At 42.0% G+C, this 19,770-nt stretch overlaps 1 protein-coding gene across 1 annotated transcript in view; it reads left to right on the top strand.

Annotated features, from left to right (window-relative positions):
• Nucleotides 1-383: 383 nt before the first annotated feature.
• Nucleotides 384-19,770, top strand: part of COL6A1 (collagen type VI alpha 1 chain) — a 57,970-nt gene continuing 38,583 nt past the window's right edge. Inside the window, exons 1-6 of the mRNA XM_035139522.3 lie at nt 384-772; nt 3,430-3,559; nt 13,732-13,932; nt 16,362-16,521; nt 18,269-18,382; nt 18,477-18,497. Of these exons, the coding sequence (XP_034995413.2) occupies nt 664-772; nt 3,430-3,559; nt 13,732-13,932; nt 16,362-16,521; nt 18,269-18,382; nt 18,477-18,497 (735 nt within the window). The 5' untranslated portion in view covers nt 384-663. The remainder of the gene's footprint in view (nt 773-3,429; nt 3,560-13,731; nt 13,933-16,361; nt 16,522-18,268; nt 18,383-18,476; nt 18,498-19,770) is intronic.

The raw sequence follows: 19,770 nt of genomic DNA, 5'->3' as shown, positions 1-19,770 counted from the left end.
CTGACCTTCCGATCGGCAAGCTCTAGGCTCTGTGGTTTAGACCACAGCACCACCTGCATCCCATCTATTATATCTTAAGAGGCTTCAACTCTATTATATTAGATACCCATATGATACAACTCTGCTCATTTTTCATCTTTACTTGTTAGCCATCTAAACATCCCCTTTATATTCTGGATATTTCATTGGACACTAGAGCCAGCTGTTATACAAAAACATAAATTAGCATGTGTTGTTGCACTGCAAGTCATTAATCAGTTGCAAGCATATGAGGACAGAAAGCAATAATTTTGTAATGGAGCTAAATTACGTTTTAGTATGAGGAGCACAGCCATATTTGAAGAAGGCAGTGGCAAAACTGAACTCAGAGAAGGGAGACTTCAAAATGGGCTGGTGTGTTTCATGACTCACTAGCTAGTGCTGCAGTTCAGCTGAATCTGACACTACTGTTATGTTCCCTCCCTCCTGCAAATCCAAGCCTCCTCCTCGTCTTAATTCCCTTCCTTTCTCCTTCCACTCTCTGGAAACTCAGGGACACAGCGGAAACTTAATAATAATTGCAAACTAGGTGATAATTGTCACCCTCTGATTCCTGGGCTCCCTCTCTTTTTTCCTTACATTTGTCCTCGAGTCTTAGTAAATGGTAACTACAATCCTTGCAAGATGAAATTAGCTTACTTTTTCCCAGCCTTCCTACTTCAGGGCTGCTTTCTTTTGAGAACAGTTCTTGCTCAAGCAACAGCCGTCTCCAATGGTGCAGTAACATTTCAAGGTAAGAAGATATTTTCACAGTGTGCTGCTTTCTCCTCTCTTATGCTTCCTGCCTTCTTACTATGTACATTGAAATGAAACAACTGAGTATCATTCAGTCCATGATCTGACGAAGCATCTGCCATGTTATTTCAGATCAGAGTTTGTGAGTCAACTTTTATGCTAACTTTTAAGTTTGTCTGACGTATACAAATATGAAAATCAGTATATGCACCACATTGGCAAGCAAGGGGTAGCGATCATACATATGTTTTTTGTCAGATTTTTTCCTGTGCTGAGTTGCAGTACAAGCCGAGCCTGTATGTACCAATAATACGGTGACTAATAAGGCATTATGGACGTCACCAGATTTTGCTAACTCTTTCAAAAATAACAAACTTTTATTCCTTGTTTTGAATAATTCGTTAAGGAATATCTGAGGATTATAGCCCCACTTTTTGATGAATAAAGAGCTGTAGGTAGTGTCTCCAGTGTAGTGAGCATTAAGTTTTGGAGATAAATAATCCAGCTAAAAATGAAATGAAAATAAATACTAAAAAAAATGGCCAGAAGAAGAAGAAAGCTGCAGAAGAAAACCAGAAAAGGAGGGTGCTTTATATGTACTTTTGACATAGCAGATATTCTGAATGTGATCGTCTTTTTATATTAGGAAGAGGAAGTAGTGGCTCATTTTACTGTCTCAGTTTCCCTCTAAAAGGAATTCTCTTGAGCAGAGTCTTTCAACTAAATATCAGCTGTGTTTATGTTTATGTGTATGTGTAGAGATATATGTGTGTACAGAATCACACCTGTGACATCCGTGTATTTGAGACGACGTGGGCACAGGGGCTTCTGTGAGGATCCTCTAACAAGGCAACTTCTGCTCTCCATTGGCAGGCAGCCCCCTCAGGCCCCCTGTGCAGATATTACCCTGAGAGCAGGGAGGTCAGGCATGGCGAGGGGAAGGGACCGAGATGCAATTTTGACCCCTTTCTCTACATGAAGAGTTGGCTCCTAGTGAGTTGCCATGTTGGGGGAGAAGCACAAGGTCCATTTCCTGTTTGGGTGTGAGGGCCTCTGCACTGTGGCCCACATGCCTTGTTTTATTTCTATATACTGAATCATTTAAATTAGTTTAATAATAATACAGAGCATTTGCGTAGCACTATTTAAAGAGTTTCATGTCTCTTATCCTGTGATAAGGTCCTTGGAAGGCCATTCCTTTCTTTTAACTCCATATTCAGAGGGTGGGGGTGGATGAGGCTATGCGAGAGCTTTGTGCCTCCGGCCACTAGCCAAGCTCCAAGCGGAGCAACAAAAGGCAACACGGGGGCTAATAATGTATTGGCAATATTTATGAAACACTATCAATTGTTTCTTAATTCCATATAATACATGCAAGAGGTCACGGACTAATAGAAGTCAAATAAATATTCCATCAACAGGAATGCTTAGAATGGGGTGTGACCCCAAAGAAACACTGAAGTTGAGGCAGAAAGCCTTTCCACAGTTCCTATCAATATCAGAGTTTGGTGGAGAATGAACTGGAGCCGGGTGGGGCTGGAAGCACAGCAGCAACAAACAGCAAACAGAACAGTTCTTCCAGGATAATGAACAGTTTCAATGATATTTCTTCATCAGCAAATTAATAGTCCCCAAAGGTACATAAAGTGATTGTGGATCAGCTCTCAAGAGTATAGTAGGCTGATCCAAGCAGAGGCCGGACCTCCTTGTCTGCAGCTTAGGCTACAGTCCCTACCAGTGAGTAAGGCCACTGCATTCAGTGCACCTTACTTCCAAGTAAACAGGCAGAGGATAGCACTCTTACACAGCAGTCCTAAGAGGCGATAGGGAGATATACAGCCTCTTGCCTGCCAGGATGGAACGTGAGGGCACCCCCCTCCTTTTCTGCCCCACATCCAGTCTGGCACCACAGGGGAGCCCAGGCCAGGCCCTTCTTCAGGATCTGGGGGATCCATGGCTGTCCGTGCTCCATCCCACCCCCATAACACACTGTTTGGGGGCCCTACATAGGCTGAAGCTTGGGGAAACACTGGGCAGAAGTTGCCATGCTTTCCACAGCTCCAGCAGGATCCCCCTCTGACAGTAGAGCAGGTGGAGGAAAGCAGGTGGAGACACCCAGGGATAGGACTACAGCTCTGGCTCCTCTGCTGGTCTGTTGTGGGCGTCTGGGCACTATAATGGTGCATCAGTAGTGGATTTATTCTGCTTTAGCTTGTTCTGTGATGCTGCCTAATACCACCACATTATTGCTGTCAAGAGGAGCACCGAAAGAAGGGCAAAAATCAACCTGAACATTTGTGGCCCAAAGCGATGGGATTTCAGCAGGAAGTTCCTAAATATGCACTGACTAGAAAGGAAGCTGTGGGACTGCCCCAACCCATCCTATTGCAGGCACAAACAGTATGGAAAGAAGGGTTTTGTATGACACCCCCACCCCCTGCATAGCGTCATGAACACAAATTGTCATGGATGCACAATAAAAAGGTTGTCTGGATGGGCTCTATGTCTTATAGGTACTACACTGCAATGCCATCCCCCCACCCCCAAAAAAACCCCTCTCAGGTGTACTTCATCAGAAAGTATTGCAGACTTTCTGGATAATCTTGTATTATAAAAAGTGTTCTTTTTAAACTTCTTCTTTCTGATTTTGAACAGATTGTCCTGTGGATCTGTTTTTCGTCTTGGATACCTCTGAGAGTGTTGCCTTAAGAGAAAAGCCTTTTGGTGCCTTGGTGGATCAAGTTAAAGAATTCACCAACCGATTCCTTGATAAGTTAACTGACAGGTAAATGTTGCATGAACTGCCCTGGTAATCCTACAACAAACATCTGACACGGTCTTTGGTCTCATTCTAAACATTCAAGGCACATTTTTACACAGTAAGAATAGTAACTTCATTTGAAAAAGCATGCATTTTATGTGGGTTTTATAATTTCTAATCATTGTTCAAAATCCCTGCTGCTGAATTTCAAATGGAGAGGAATGTTCTGCAGTCTCCTGCTCTAAACTGCAGGTGGTAGTGATATTCCTTTTTAACATTCCTGGTCTTGTTTTATGTTTGGGCAGACCAATGTCAGGGGAAGAAATGCTGCTTTCATATTTAAGTAGAGCTGAACTTGTTTTCCTTACCTTGCCTTTGTGCACCCTGATGATGTTTTTCTGTTGTGGTGATAAGTTGCATTTCCAGGTGGAGTGAAACCACTGGTGTTGGGGCCAAGGCAAGATAAAGTTGCAATAACTGCAGGACAACCAGCCATGATTTAAACAGGCCACAATTTTATTGATTACAGACGTTAGAAGGTTTGGGCGCAGGCATTTGGGGGGTGTATCCTGAATCAACTGGCCTGTCTGTCGTTTGATTATTTGGCAAGACTACCCAAAGTTAAGGATCGCCCTATGATGTATATCAAATCAGGACAACTCCCCCACCCATCATGATTTTTTGGGGTAGCATGACCTATCCACCTTCCCTCATCTGGGGTGTCCAGACAGATGCCCCTCCCTGGATCCCTTTAAGGGATCCCCATATCCTTTGGAGTGAGACCCCACCCCTTGGCCATTTAGACTAAGGACCCAGCCTTGGTCCCATCAACTTGTGACAATTACTGCGAGGCAGGCAAAAAACCCAGACAGGCCCAATTTGTCTGAAGGCAAATTCTTCCCTGGCCCCAAAGCTGGCGAATAAAGGTTTCCATAGCAAGGTCCTCTGAGGGAGCTGCCTATTGAGAAATAATATATAGAAGAAAAGAATAATATTGGAGAAAACTGGATATTGAAACCTGCTTAACCTAAATCATATATCCCAGTTTTACAGCAGCCCTTTAAAGTACGCTTCACGCAGAGTATACGCAGTCAGAAGTTGACCTGGCTAAGAAAACACCACCAAGAGCGTAGGGAATTATCTCCCTTATATGAAACACCTTACTAGCTGCACACTTGTAAATGTATGCAGGTGAAAATATAAATGGTTGGGTTTCTTTAACTGAAATACAAACTGACTCTAAAGAGACTTTAAACTAAAGATAAATGCTTTCTCTCTTAGCAATGTTATCTACCCACTTTCCAAACCTCCCACAAAACTACCCAAGAATTAACAGCAAACTAGCATTAAAACTAAGCAACTCTCATACTAAGATTCAACTTGGAATCTCTTAAACTGAGAACAACAGAGAGTGATCTACTTAGAGATGAATCAAACTGAAAGATCTAACTAAAAGATACAGAAGGCTTTCTGGCAGAGCCCACGCCTGTGAGCAATTAACAGAAACACCGGCACCTGTTTCTCTTAAGCAGACGTATTTACATTAGACCAGCTCTAAAGTAACTTGACTATTCAAAAAAATCCAACACCCCCTCCCGGTCTATTGTCTAAATACTGAACATTCGCATCTCACTCATATTTTCCCAGATTTAGGTGCTTGCACAAATCACTATGTTTCTGAAAAGTTAGAGGCTTGGTTAGACCGTCAGCTATGTTATCTTCTGTAGGACAGTACTTTAACTGTATCAGACCTCTTTTAAATTGCTGGCAAACATTTTGGAAACGTATATCCATATGTTTTGTTCTGGATTTAAAATTTCCAGTCTTGGCCAAAGATATACAGGGTTGACAGTCTTCCCAGACCGTAATAGGTAACTCACACGTTCCTTGAACATCATTAACCAATCTAATTTAATATTCTAGCTCTCTACATAATTCCGAAAGAGCACAAAACTCAGCTTTGGTAGAAGACAATGTTACGGTATCAGACCCTGCTTCCTCGATTTCCACCCTATTAAGGAGTCTCCAAATTTGATGACCAAACCGGACACTGATTTTCAGTCTGGCAAGTTTGACCAGTCACTATCAACAAAACAACTAATTAGTTCAGTTCCAGAAGATGATAGCTTTAGGCAAAAATCTTTGGTTCCTTTTAAATAACGGAAAGTACACTTTACTCCAACCCAATCATGTTTCTTTGGTTCAGAAAGTGATCTACTGAGTATACCAACTGCATAAGCTAAATCCGGCCTACTCCAAACGGATAAATATAATAAGCTTCCTATAGCAGACTGATATAAGTCAGGACTTTCAAACTTTCCATCATTTTCAGATCGAGCACTTTTTATAAAATCTACTTCCATGGGTGTCCGAACACTTTTACACTCAGACATATTAAATCTTTGTAGTAGTAGCTCAATTTTACTTGTTTGATTTAACAGAAAACTTCCATCCTCACTTCTTGTGATTTGTACTCCTAGGTACTCATGTATTTCCCCTAGGTTTTTTAATCTTAAAGTGTTATTGTAGCTGTTTTGAAAAAACCTGAATTTGGGCTTCAGTTTCAGCTACGTAAATCATATCATCAACAAAAACTAAAACTAGTTCTTTTCTATTATTTGAACCTCTTACATACAAACAATTGTCGGCCACACAACCTTTAAATCCCAAGCTTGCAAGCACATTATTTAGAAAAATATTCCAATCTCTAGCGGATTGTTTTAGGCCGTAAATGGACTTATGCAACCGGTAAACTTGTCCAGGTTTTCCTTCTTTAAACCCTAAAGGTTGTTGCATATAAATTTCTTCTTCCAATGGTGAATTTAAATAGGCTGGTCAACATCAAAATGGTTGACCTTTAGACCTCTTTGTGCTGCATAGACTAACAGCATTCTCATCGTTTCACTCCTATCTGTGGGAGAGTATACAGCCGTGTAATGGATGCCTGGCTTCTGCGTAAACCCTCTCGCCACTAAACGTGCTTTACATTGTGCTTCTCCTGTGGCAGACCTCTTAACTCTATAGACCCATCTGCACCCTACTGCCTCCTTGCCTTCCAGCAGTGATGTGACAGAATATACTCCAAGGTCTTTAAGAGACTTCATTTCTTTTTTCCATTGCCTTTTGCCACATATCTTTCTCTTGTTTGGGTAAACTTAATACATCATGATAACATTCTGGTTCACAGGTGACACAACAAACTCTTACACTCGTGGCACCAAAACTATCAGGTGGTTTCCCTTTCGTTGTCCTTTTGGACCGTCTAGGTAAATCAGGAATTTCTTCCTCCTCCACTTTTACATCACTTTCAAGTGAAGATTAATGCTCTAACTCAGGCATCCCGAAACTGCGCCCCCCCAGATGTTTTGGCCTACAACTCCCATGATCTCTAGCTAACAGGACCAGTGGTCAGGGATGATGGGAATTGTAGTCCAAAACATCTGGAGGGCCGAAGTCTGGGAATGCCTGCTCTAACTGATCAACAGCACCATCATCTGACTCTGTATCACCCTCTCTGTCAGATTTAGGGTGTTCCCTCTTCTTAGGGTAAGCTGTAACATTTTTATTTAATAACAGAATATCAGGATTTCCTTTTTTAAAAAATAGTTTTTATTTATTTCAATTATTAAAATCATACATACACATGTACAACATTACTTTCCATTTACAAAGAAAAATGAAGAAATATGTAATAAGACAAAGAAAAAAAACACGGGACAAAAGAAAAAAGAAAAAAAGAACAGAAAAAAATTAAATATTAAGAAAATATAAAAAGCAAGATAGACTAACACATAAAGCAACAATGACCTTCCAATCATATCTTATGTAATTTATATAACTTCCTTTTATTATCCACAAAAGACTCTCTGTTTCCCTCCTTTTAACATTTTGACTTGGTTCGGCTCTGATCTGCTTTGGGGTTTGGTTATTTAATTGTTTTTATTAAACAATTTTGTAGATAAAAAAGAGAGAGGAGGGTTCGCCATGCCTGAGTTAAAGCTATACTATGAGGCAGCTTGCCTTGTATGGATCAAGGATTGGATTACGTTACAAAATACGGATTTGTTAGACCTTGAGGGATATACAAATAGATTCGGCTGGCATGCCTATCTGTGCTATAACAAAATCCATACTGGCTTTAAAAGTCATGTATTTAGGGGTCCAATTTTGGAAGTATGGAACCGTAATAAAGCTCTATTAGAAAGGAAAACACCATGGTGGGTTGCTCCCTTAAATGTCTTAGCTATACGAAAAGTGAACATGGATAGGAAAGGAATTATGTATGAGGATATTGTTGTAAAAACGAAAGATGATTTTAAATTAAAAATTTATGACCAGATTAAGGATAAATTCGCCGGTTGGCTACAATATTATCAAGTTAATGATTTATTTAATAAGGACAGGAGAGAAATTGGTTTTGAGGCAAAAAAGTCAAAATTTCAAATCGAATTATTGGAAAATAGTCAAAAATTATTATCAAAAATGTACAATTTACTACTGGATTGGTACACGTTGGATGAGTTGACAAAGGATTGTATGATCAAATGGGCGAGAGATTTCGGGCATAATATACCCACGGATAGCTGGACCAAACTATGGAGAGAACATCTAAATTTTACGGCATGTACTATTCTTAAAGAAAATGTAATGAAGTTAGTACACCGTTGGTACCTAACACCAGTAAAATTATCCAAAATGTATAGAAATCAAAATAAATGGTGTTGGAAATGCGAAACATCGGTGGGAGAATTTTACCACATGTGGTGGGAGTGCAAAAAGGTTAAAAAAATTTGGGATTTGGTTTACAATGAATTAAAGAAAATTCTGAGATACACCTTTCCCAAAAAGCCGGAGATCTTTCTGTTGGGATTTTTAGACAAAGAAATAGCAAAAACTGACAAAAATTTCTTTTTGTACGCCACTACTGCGGCGAGAATTCTAATAGCCCAGAAATGGAAAATTAACGAAATGCCATCAATTACTGAGTGGCAGTCGAAACTTCTGGAATATGGAATGGCCGTACTCACCAACAGAATCCGGGAACAGGATGAAGGAAAACTCAAATTGCAATGGAGTAAATTTGTTGAATATGCAAAAATTAATTATAAAGGTATGAAAACGTTAGTGGTAATAACATAACTCCCACAATGATACATATATAATGAATTAAATAATACGATATGAGATTGAAATAACTTACCATCTGCTGGAAGGAAGGAAGTCGCGCTGTCGATCTTGATGTATATAATGTTTTTTTTTTTTGATATATTAATTTTGTTGGAAAATCAATAAAAATTTATTATTAAAAAAAAAAGACTCTCTGTTTCCCTCCTTTTAACATTTTGACTTGGTTCGGCTCTGATCTGCTTTGGGGTTTGGTTATTTAATTGTTTTTATGTACTCGTCAAAAATCCTCCATTCCTGTTTTGTTTTTTGTTCTGTTTGTCCTCTGATTCTCCCAGTAACTCTAGCTAGCTGTGAATATTCTTTCATTAGTACTTGCCAATCTGTTATGCTAGGGGTGTTCTTACTTTTCCAGTTTCTCGCGATCAACACTCTCGCGGCTACAATACCGTACATGAGCAGTGTTTTATATTTAATAGGAACATTTCTGGTTTTTTCGTAATCTTACATTTCAACATTTTCTTTAACTCTTCATAAATGTTCTCCCAGTATGTACTTATCTCTGCACATTTCCACCACATGTGCATTTGAGTTCCTATTTCTTTATCGCACCTCCAACATTTAGGTGACATATTTCTATACATTTTGGCCAGCTTTTCAGGTGTCTGATACCACCTATACATCATTTTAAAGATGTTTTCCCGCAAGTTGTAACACGCGGTGAATTTTAGATCTTTTTTCCACAGCCTCTCCCACTGTTCCATGAGCACATTGTGGAAATATCAGGATTTCCATGCAGGTGTGCCCAACCATTCTGTTCGCACAATTCTGCGCTTCTACTAACAATTACCCATGTTTGGTCTTTACCAGGATTAATAAATCTCCATCCTTTAGTTAGACTTTGATATCCACAAAAGCGCATTTTTGGGGATTTGGGTTCTCCTTTTCGCCTCTGCGCACGTGGGATTAAGACCCAGGCTTCACAACCAAAAACTTTAAAATGATCAACTGGAGGTTTCTTTCCATATAACAGAAAATATGGGGTGTTGTGAACTGAATAATTAAATAGTCTATTCTGGATATAATTTGCACATGAAATTGCTTCCCCCCAAAACTGTTGTGGAAGCTGGGAGTCAAATAACATGGCTTCCATCATTTCCTGAATATATCTATTTTTCCGTTCAGCTACACCGTTCTCTTGTGGTGAGCAAGGATTTGTTGTCCTGTGACAAATGCCTTTTCCTCTAAGCCATGCTTGAAAACTGCCACTCATATATTCTCCTCCTCTGTCACTTTGCACTTTACAAACTTTAAAGGAATATTGTCTCTCCACAAATTTCACCCAATTCTTAATCACCTCAGCTGTTTCACTTTTCTGTTTAAGGAGATATGCCCAACAAAATCTTGTTTTATCGTCAATAATTGTGAGCACATATTTAGCGCCTCCTATTCTGGGTTTTACCATAGGACCACATAAATCAGTATGGACCAGTTGGAATGGCTTATCACTTTTTCTAGTACTTTCTGGATATGAACATGAATGCACCTTCGCCGCCTTACAGGCTCTGCATTCCAGATACTTTCCACAAGCCTCTAATTTACACCCAGTAGCAAAAGACTCCCAACTTTTTAACATTTGCCCAATTCGAATGGCCCACGCGTCTATGCCATAAATGGGCACATTTCTGGTGCTGGGGAGTGTTGGCACACTTGGCTTGAACCTTACATGGGTGGTTAACAAAAGCTGTATCAACTAAAACATACAACCCATTCACTAATGTAGCATACACCTTGGCCTCTTTTTAAATTTGGCAATAGTCTTTTCTGAACACTACCTCAAAACCAGCTTCTGATAAACAGGATACTGACATTAAATTATTTTCTAAACCTGTAACACAATAAACCTCAAGGTTTGTACTTAGACACTGTACAAATGTGTAACCATGAGCTGTTATTGCTTTCTTCCCTCCATCTGCTAGACAGACATATGATTTGTCAAGTTTAGCTTTCTTACTAATACAAGCAGGTGAATTAACTAAATGTCTGGTTGAGGCCGAGTCAATAACCCATGACTGTGAACCAACTCCCTCAGAGTCTGCTACTTTGGCAACAACAAACTGAGATTTGATTTTCTTCTTTCCAGACAACCTCTTTTTCTTTTTCTGACTTCCATGTGAACTAGCTCCTCTTTCAGGATGAAGGCAGTCACGAATTAAATGTGTGGGGTCTTGGCATTGATAGCATCTACGCACGCTAAATGCCTTCTCATCCCCCTCACAACTTGAGCCTGTGGAAACTCCAACAACTCTTGACTGAGGGCGTAGAACCCCTTTAGAACCTTCTTCTCTTTGTCTGGAACGTCTTTCTTGTTCAGTAACGAGCCTCCCATAGACATATCCCATCCTGCCTAGGCATAGACTCAAGTGTTTGAACAAGATTGTCCCAAGAAGGGTCCAGAGAACTAAGAGTAATGTAAGCTCTGTTTTCATCATCTATCTCAAGGCCTACTGTCTGCAATTCTGCAAAAAGTGCAGTCAGCTTCTGTAAATGCTTCTTCACACATTGTCCTGGAGCAAGCTTTGTGTTATACAAAACACGCGTTAGCCCAATTCTGCTACCAGCAGTTTGTCTAACATAAATATCCCTTAATGCCACCCAAATTTTGTTTGCTGTAACTAAATTTTGAACATGTGGTAGTTGGGAGTTCTCAATACTCAAAATGAGAGTGGAACTGGCTATCTCATCTTGCCTAAGTTCCTCATCTTTGGGATCATCATTAAGTGGGTTTTCAACTATTGTCCATAGATCTTGTCTCTTTAAATATGCTTTGGCTTTCAGGCACCACTGTGCATAGTTTTTGTCATTGAGTCTCTCAAAAAGAATTCCTTGAGAAAATGCCCCCTCTGCCATCGTAGGAGTACACACTGCTTACTCACAGCCCTGGTTTAAATTACTCAGTGTTCCCTGCTTTTCAGCAGCCTCCTATCTAACCAAGTAGCTCAGGGCTTTCTCAGGTTTCAGCTTTCTCACAGCTGCAGTAATTACTATGCAAACAGCCACAGCCTCAGCCTTCCACTTTCTCTGTGGGAATATAGTTTCCTTTTTCTCTGGGATGTCTTAGCTCAAGTCTTAGCCACAAACTTCTATAAGCCCAGGTCCCAAACCTAGTTTCATAATTTAGGTCCTAAACCTGGGCCCAATAACCTATTGAGAAATAATATATATAAGAATAATATTGGAGAAAACTGGATATTGAAACCTGCTTAACCTAAATCATATATCCCAGTTTTACAGCGGCCCTTTAAAGTACGCTTCACAGAGTATACACAGTCAGAAGTTGACCTGGCTAATAAAACACTACCAAGAGCGTAGGGAATTATCTCCCTTATATGAAACCCCTTACTAGCTGCACACTTGTAAAAGTATGCAGATGAAAATATAAACTGTTGGGTTTCTTTAACTGAAAAACAAACTGACTCTAAAGAGACTTTAAACTAAAGAAAAATGCTTTCTTTCTTAGCAATGTTATCTACCCACATTCCAACCTTTAGCCCATTCCAAACCTCCCACAAACTCCCACATAACTCCCATTAAACTACCCGAGAATTAACAGCAAATTAGCATTATAACTAAGCAACTCTCATACTAAGATTAAACTAAGGAATCTCTTAAACTGCGAGTCTCTCTTACTAAGATTCAACTTGGAATCTCTTAAACTGAGAACAACTGAGAGAGTGATCTACTAAGAGATGAATCAAACTGAAAGATCTGACTAAGAGATACACAAGGAGCAGAGCCCACGCCTTTGAGCAATTAACAGAAACACCGGCACCTGTTTCCCTTAAACAGACAGTATTTACATTAGACCGGCTCTAAAGTAACTTGACTATTCAAAAAACCCAACACTGCCTGCTTACCCTTGGGCAGCCCTACCACATAAAGAGCAGGGTGGACGGGCAGGGAAACCACAAACAACTGAGCTGCGGCCTGGGTGCCCTGGGCTTCTATAGCCAGAGAGCGGACAAGAGGGACAAAGTCTTCCCTCTGGCCAGTTCCCCAAACCATGTCCCATGGCTTCAACTGTGGCTGAGCCCTAGCAGCCAGTGGGCCGGAGGCGGGGAGGAAGATGTGACATCTTTCCCCAGCTGCACCAGAGCCAGGCAGCCGTCCCCACTTGATGCAGCTGCGCCAGAGCTCAACTTCTGCTCCACTTATGGAGAAAGCTAAACGTCTGTGTCACGCTGCTATTTAACAGCATAGGAAAAGGAACAAAGATTACTAAGACAGCAAGATGACCAAGACAAATGTGGTAGAAATATCAGGTCAGGTTGTTGTTGTTTTTAAATCTAGCTTTTGTTGTTTATCTGAATCAGAGCTGATTTGTTATGAGAGTAGATACGCAAAACACACTTTCTCCCCTCGTGCTACAGCAGTATCCTTGAGGTGTCAGGGGAATTATTGGGTTGTTTTTATTTTGATTATGTATTTTGTGGTTTTATATTTTGATTTTATTCTGTGAACCACCCTGAGATCTCTGGGTATAGGGCGGCATATAAATTCAACAACAACAACCCCACACCTGCAAGCAGCAGTCTTATGTGCCTCATAGCAAGAGACAGAATCATGCAGCCTCTCATTTCTGGTGTGTGAGTCAACAGCAGCAGCAGCAATAACAGGAAGGAAGGAAGGAAGGAAGGAAGGAAGGAAGGAAGGAAGGAAGGAAGGAAGGAGGGAGACGGCAGCAGACACCATTCATCCATCCTGCTCCCAGGGCATCCTGGCACACAGGGGCAGCCCATCCGGTTTTGCCACCTGAGGCAAAATGGGAAGGTGCTTTCCCCCTGCAAGATCTTGGGGTGGATCTGCGAGCCACTTCCCCTCCTCCTTGCTTCTCTGGTGGCAGCAGGAGGCTGCCTCAGTCCACCTCACGGACCAGCTGGTACAGGATGCTGTGGGGAGCTTTCACAGGTGTACATTGTGACATATGTCTATTTATACGTTATAAACAGATAGAAATAAAAAAAATATGCAAGGGGCACCAAAGCTAAGGAAGTGGTTCTCTTTCTTTATAGATACTATCGATGTGACCGGAATCTTGTGTGGAATGCAGGAGCCTTGCATTACAGCGATGAAGTGCAGCTGATCAAGGCGCTCAGCCGGATGCCTGCAGGGAGAACAGACCTGAAGAACAGGGTGTCCTCTGTGGTTTCTATTGGGAAAGGAACCTACACAGACTGTGCCATCAAAAGAGGGATTGAAGAGCTGCTCATCGGGTAAGTGGGAATAGTAATTTTCTCATTCCATCAATGGAGGAAGGGAAAAGTGGGAGGAAGAAGGGATACCTGGGCAGCTTTTAATAAGAAGCACTCAGGTAAATTTATTGCACCATGGGGAAGCAGCTGTCACACAAGTGTGCCTGTGTGTGTGTGTGTGTGTGTGCGCGCGCGCGCAGCGCCGTTGCTAGGGCTTTTTGCGCCCTAGGCTAAATCACCTTCTGGCGCCTCCCCCCAGCACATGCGTCATGACGCGTGCACAACGCCCCTGCATCCCCTCCATAGGCGGGAGGGCGCTGAGCTCTCATTTTGGCTCGCGCGCCTCCCGCCTATGGAGGGGACGCTGTGAGCTCTTCAGCAGCAGCGGCAGCAACCGCGCCCATAGCTGAAGGCTTCAGCTACGGGTGCTGCCGCCACCACCGCTCGCTCGTTGCTCCCGACGCTGGCGGCAGCACAGGCGGGCGGCGGGCAGGCTCGACAGCGCCCCCTCCATTTCGGCGCTCTAGGCCATGGCCTAGTTTGCCTAAATGGAGGCGCCGGCCCTGTGTGTCTGTGTGTACAGGGCTGGTGAGAGGGCAGCAAGGGACATTTGGCTTGGCCCTTAAGTTCAAAGGGAGGCTCATTAATTATTTGGCATTTGATAAGTTTCACAACTTGTTTTTATGCACATTGGACCAACATGTGACAGTTTGGAACTGCAAAGTTAAGCTGCTCTAAGAAATGCTGTTTGGTAACATACATTTTTGGGGTTAAGTGATATAGCTTTAATTGTATGAAAGAGTTTAAAATGTTTATGACTTGGTTCAATGCATCTCTCCCTACACATTGGCTGTGGCATAAACCTTCTTTACTAAGAACTCTGCGGCTGGAGGTGGGTGTGAACCAAAGTGGTGGCTTGGAGTCAGGTTTATCTGCCCTTTGCTCTCATCTCTTCTTTTCTTTTTTGAGGGGGGGGAGGGGGAAATCCAGCCTATTTTGTTGCCCAGAAGGCCTTTTGAAGAGGAGGGGAGCAGTGCATTCCTAACTTTGTCTACTCAGAATTAAGTTCTATTAAGTTGGGTGGAGCTTACTCCCAGGTACTTGGGGTAAGGAACACAGCCTAAATATGTCGGAGTCTGAGGCAATTCCACTGTGCAGCTCTCTCCCATTCAGTCTGTGTTTTTAGTTCTCAGGCTTTCTGTCATGTGTCTTTCTTGGTCTGACGTGGAAGCAGGGAAAGAAGCAGCTTTTGGTGGCTGAATGGGAGAACTTGCCTTGTGCTTGTGTGTTCACTCATCATTTTCAATTTTCATCATGAGTAGGGGCTTCCAATGTTGAAAGTGGCCTGGGCCTCTCTGGACTCTGAGAGGACCTGTGTGTGTGTTTATGTGGGGGGGGGATTTTTTTTCCCCTCTAACAAAAAAAGTCAGTTTGACGCTAGAACAAAACGTATTCATTATTTACTTTGAAGTGTTTATTTAAGTTGTAGAATTTGCACTTTCTGATCACAATAGTCGTAGTTAGATTTATTATTGCTTGTTTATTTCCTTCATTATTTACATTTATCCCTCATTTTGTAGGGTGTTGAGCGCACATAACAAAATCATAAAATATTTAATTTAAACATCATTACAAATTGCATCTAATCAATAAAAACAGTTCAATCACAGTGTCAAAAATTGTGAGACTCAACTCATTTACAGACCTCCCCCAAATGCCCGTGTGAACAAATGTGCTTTGGGTATGTTTAGCCTGGAAAAGAGGAGACTGAGAAGAGATAAGAGATCCATCTTCAAATACAGTATCTCAAAGGCTGTCACATGGAAAAAGGAGCAAGCTTCTTTTCTCCTGCTCTGGAGGGTAGGACCTGAACCAATGGTTTAAAATAAAAAGAAAGGAGATGCTGAATAAATATATGGAAAAACTGTCAGTGGAACAGTCTCCTCAGGGAGGTTGTGGACTCTCCTTCCTTGGAGGTTGAGAATGAGGGTGGAGCTACACACTGGGGGGGGGGGCAGAATGCTATAAATAAGTCAGAAATTAAATTGTTATAACAAAAGAAAAAACGGCTATGGAAAATCACTTAGATATTTTTTTTGCTCTCTGGTGCCATCTGGTGTTGCATGTTTATAACACATTCAAAATGCTGTTTCTTGACTAATGTAGCTGAGTCCTGAGCTGAGATTCCTGCCTTGCAGGGGGTTGAACTGCATGACCCTTGGGGTCCCTTCCAACTCTACAATTATATGATTCTATGAAAATGTGTTTTGTTATGTTTCTAGAATATTGCTGGTTGAGTAGGGTGCATTGGCAAATACAAACCTATATATCTTTGTTTAATTAGACATTACAATTGGAACAGCAGGTGCCTATGCCAGTGCAAGCGTTCAGGACTGATGCTTCGGAGTCAGTATGACGGCACTAGTGGGTTTGCTTTCTTCCCCCTGCAGAGGATCTCATAAGCATGAGAATAAATACCTGATTGTGGTGACAGATGGACACCCCTTGGAAGGCTACAAAGAGCCCTGTGGTGGATTGGAAGATGCTGCAGCTGAAGCGAAACATCTGGGGATCAAAGTGTTCTCCATTGCCATATCTCCAGACCATCTGGTATGAAATGCACACACACGGATGCTATTAGAGCAATTGCTGCCCATAAATAGAGAGAATCAAAGCAGAAACAGGATATTACTTAGTAGATCTGGTTGATCCTTTGGCTCCCAACATCCCTACCATGACCTGGAAGATAGGCAAAAGGCCTCTCTCTAAACCTTGGATTTTAATAATCTCTGAGGCATTGCTAGATCTCCATGGAAATACAGTATTTCCTGAAATTATTCTGTTCTACCACAGATGCCAGGGCTAAGGAGAGGAAGAAAGTTAAGTCCACAATTCCACACCCATTTCCTCTCTCCACCAATTTGTATGTGTGAAAAGGCTTTATTAGAGGTCATTTTTGTCTGCTCTATAAATCACGGTGAAATGCAGGCAAGAAAAAGTGACAGCTACATAAGGTTTACCCCACAGGTTTTGTGAGTCAAAACCAGCAACTACTACTAAGAAGTTATGGACAAGTATCAAGCCTTGAATTTTCTTGAATTTTGAACTTTCTGCACTGGCAGCAATCAGCCAGTCTTTAGGGCTGTGTGGCATCATCTCCTCTTCGGGTTAGGAAACCATGAGTAAAGTCTCAGTGTGTCCAGATCTAGAAGAAGAGTGAGTCAAAACCTTCCTGCTAGATAGTCCTAGAAAATGCTCTTCATCTCAACTATGATTTGAAGTTTTAGTTCACCTCAAGGTTGAAATCTGGCTCCCTGAAGGAACATAATTTTCTCAAAGAGCTCCACATCACCCCATCAGATCGCAGCAGCTGCCAAACATTACTGTCAGAATTTTGTTTACAGTCAGCTTCAGTGGACATGCTCAAGTGCCCCCCATTAATAAATTCCTCCAGTTTCCCTGTAAATTATTTTGCCAAAAAGTAAAGAATCAGTTTCAACAAACTTTGCCCACATCCAAGAGAATGGGTGGCGCTGTGGGTTAAACCACTGAGCCTAGGGCTTGCCGATCAGAAGGTCGATGGTTTGAATCCCTGTGACGGGGTGAGCTCCCGTTGCTCAGTCCCAGCTCCTGCCAACCTAGCAGTTCGAAAGAACGTCAAAGTGCAAGTAGATAAATAGGTACCACTCCAGCGGGAAGGTAAACGACGTTTCCATGTGCTGCTCTGGTCCTCCAGAAGCGGCTTTGTCATGCTAGCCACATGACCCGGAAGCTGTCTGCGGACAAAACGCCGGCTCCCTCGGCCTATAGAGCGAGATGAGCGCCGCAACCCCAGAGTCAGTCACGACTGGACCTAACGGTCAGGGGCCCCTTTACCTTTACCTTTAAGAGAAAATAATTCATTTAAAATGCATTATATTTAATGTACATTTTGTCTGCAGTATTCCTGCAGTTTATGTCATGAAAGCAAGGCTCTTGACTATAGGTAGGGTTGGCAGATGGTGCCTAAACAGCGTTCATCCAGCATTTCTGGCTCTTGGGTCCTTCCAATGCAACTTAGAAAAGAATAGCAATCCAATGGTGCCTGCCCAGCCAGCTCCCCTGTATGGTTTGTAGGTAGCTATAACCAGCCTACTCTTAGAGAACGACTTTTAGAGGTTGTGATTGCATTGCAAGCTTCATGTAACTACAGTTATCTCCTAGCTTTCTGTAGCAAATTTATTCATTGCAGTGCCATCCAATGACCAGAATTACATTAGTTCCGCAGCCCCAAGGAACTTAGATTTGAGTGAGAAAGTAGCAATCCTTTCAAATCCCCTGGTTTCTCATTTGGGCCCGTGTGCTTCCTTGGTCCTAGGAATCTCGGCTGGGTGTGATTGCCACAGACCATTCCTATCGTGAGAATTTCACAGCAACTGGACGTCAAGCACGTGATATTGACAGCACAATTGACAAAATCACTGCTAGAATTGTAGGTATCTGTCTTACCTCCCTGTTTGTTCTGAGTCAAATACATTGAACCATCTTGTGCCTCATATGACTTCTTTGTTGTTTATTTATTTCAGACAGAGACAGTGGAGCAAGAGGTAAGCTGTTTCCCACCGAAGGAATAATTTCTGACTTTCAAAATTTCCCTGTATGTTTTGATCATTTATTCTCCAGTAGAACTTCGGTTTACAGGGCAAGTATAAACCTGAGACCCAGGATTCTCTTTTTCCTTTGCCTGTGTGTCAGAAAAAGGAACTTACTTAGTTCACAGAATATATGCCATTCCATATCTACCATTCATAATCTCCTGTCCACATCACAGAGGAAGATGTAGCACTGCAGCAGCTGGGCTAGAGGCCTGCTGAAAAGAAATTGTGACCCTGTGCTCCTCCCCTGGTCCTCCTCCTGCTGTGCTGACATGGGCTAAGCCATGCTTTGCCTTAGCTTGTTGACCAAAAACCTGCTTACAGCTTGTGGTTTGTCTGGAGCAAGACAAAGCATGAGCTGTAGTTTGGACAACACATTAAGCCAAACAATGGCTTACTTCTCAGCAGCAGGAGAACCAGGGAAGGAGGCCAGTGGCCACTATCTCCTCCCTGGGAAGCCGCCTGCTTGTGCATTCTCAACGAGTCAGAGTTTGGCTTAGCATTTCATGCCAAGCAGAAACACTTTACTGGGCCTCTACATTAGCTTCTTAAAAGCTAATTATATGGTGGCTGAAACGACCTGTAGAATCAATAACCTTAAGCCTCCCCTCCTCTCTACTTCCCTGCATTTTGGGGCAATCTTGGGGAGTGATAACATGAGATTCCTGTGTAGGTGGAAGTTACAGGTGACCACCTGCTCACAAAGTTTCTGCTGCCAGACAGGCAGCTGGTCATCCCTTTCCACCCTAAAGTACTCACCAACTGGAGCATAATGGAGAGGAACCCTTGGTCCAAGCTGAGGCTGCTTGTCGGTATGGAAGGTTTTTGAGGAGAAAGGCCTAAAGGACGGATTGCATTATTCAAGGAGCAAAATAGACTAGTGTGCAGTTGTCACATGCAAATGCATTGCATGCTTTGCAGGAAAAAGTCACATGCAAATAGGCCCTTTTATTCCATTTGAAGTGACATTTTTTTAAAAAAAAAGCTTTATTCTGTTAGATTTGTTTCAGATCTGCCAACATTTTGGTGTATAGTCAAGCAATGGAACTTTGCTGGGTCTTGTAGTGCAGTCTTTCGCTTCAATTTACCAATCTTGGTACTCAGAACCGGTAGATTACCTTTGCCATCTATCACATGGAAGCCTATGGCACATCAACTCCCCCTAGAGCTGACCAAAGCAAACCTTGGGAGAAATGTTAAACTGTAGTTCATTGCAGAAACATGA

Source organism: Zootoca vivipara, chromosome 1, assembly GCF_965207765.1.
Source record: "Zootoca vivipara chromosome 1, rZooViv2.hap1.1, whole genome shotgun sequence".
NCBI lineage: Eukaryota > Metazoa > Chordata > Lepidosauria > Squamata > Lacertidae > Zootoca > Zootoca vivipara.
Note: the sequence above shows the minus strand (reverse complement) of the source record. Positions and strands in the feature narration are given on the sequence as shown.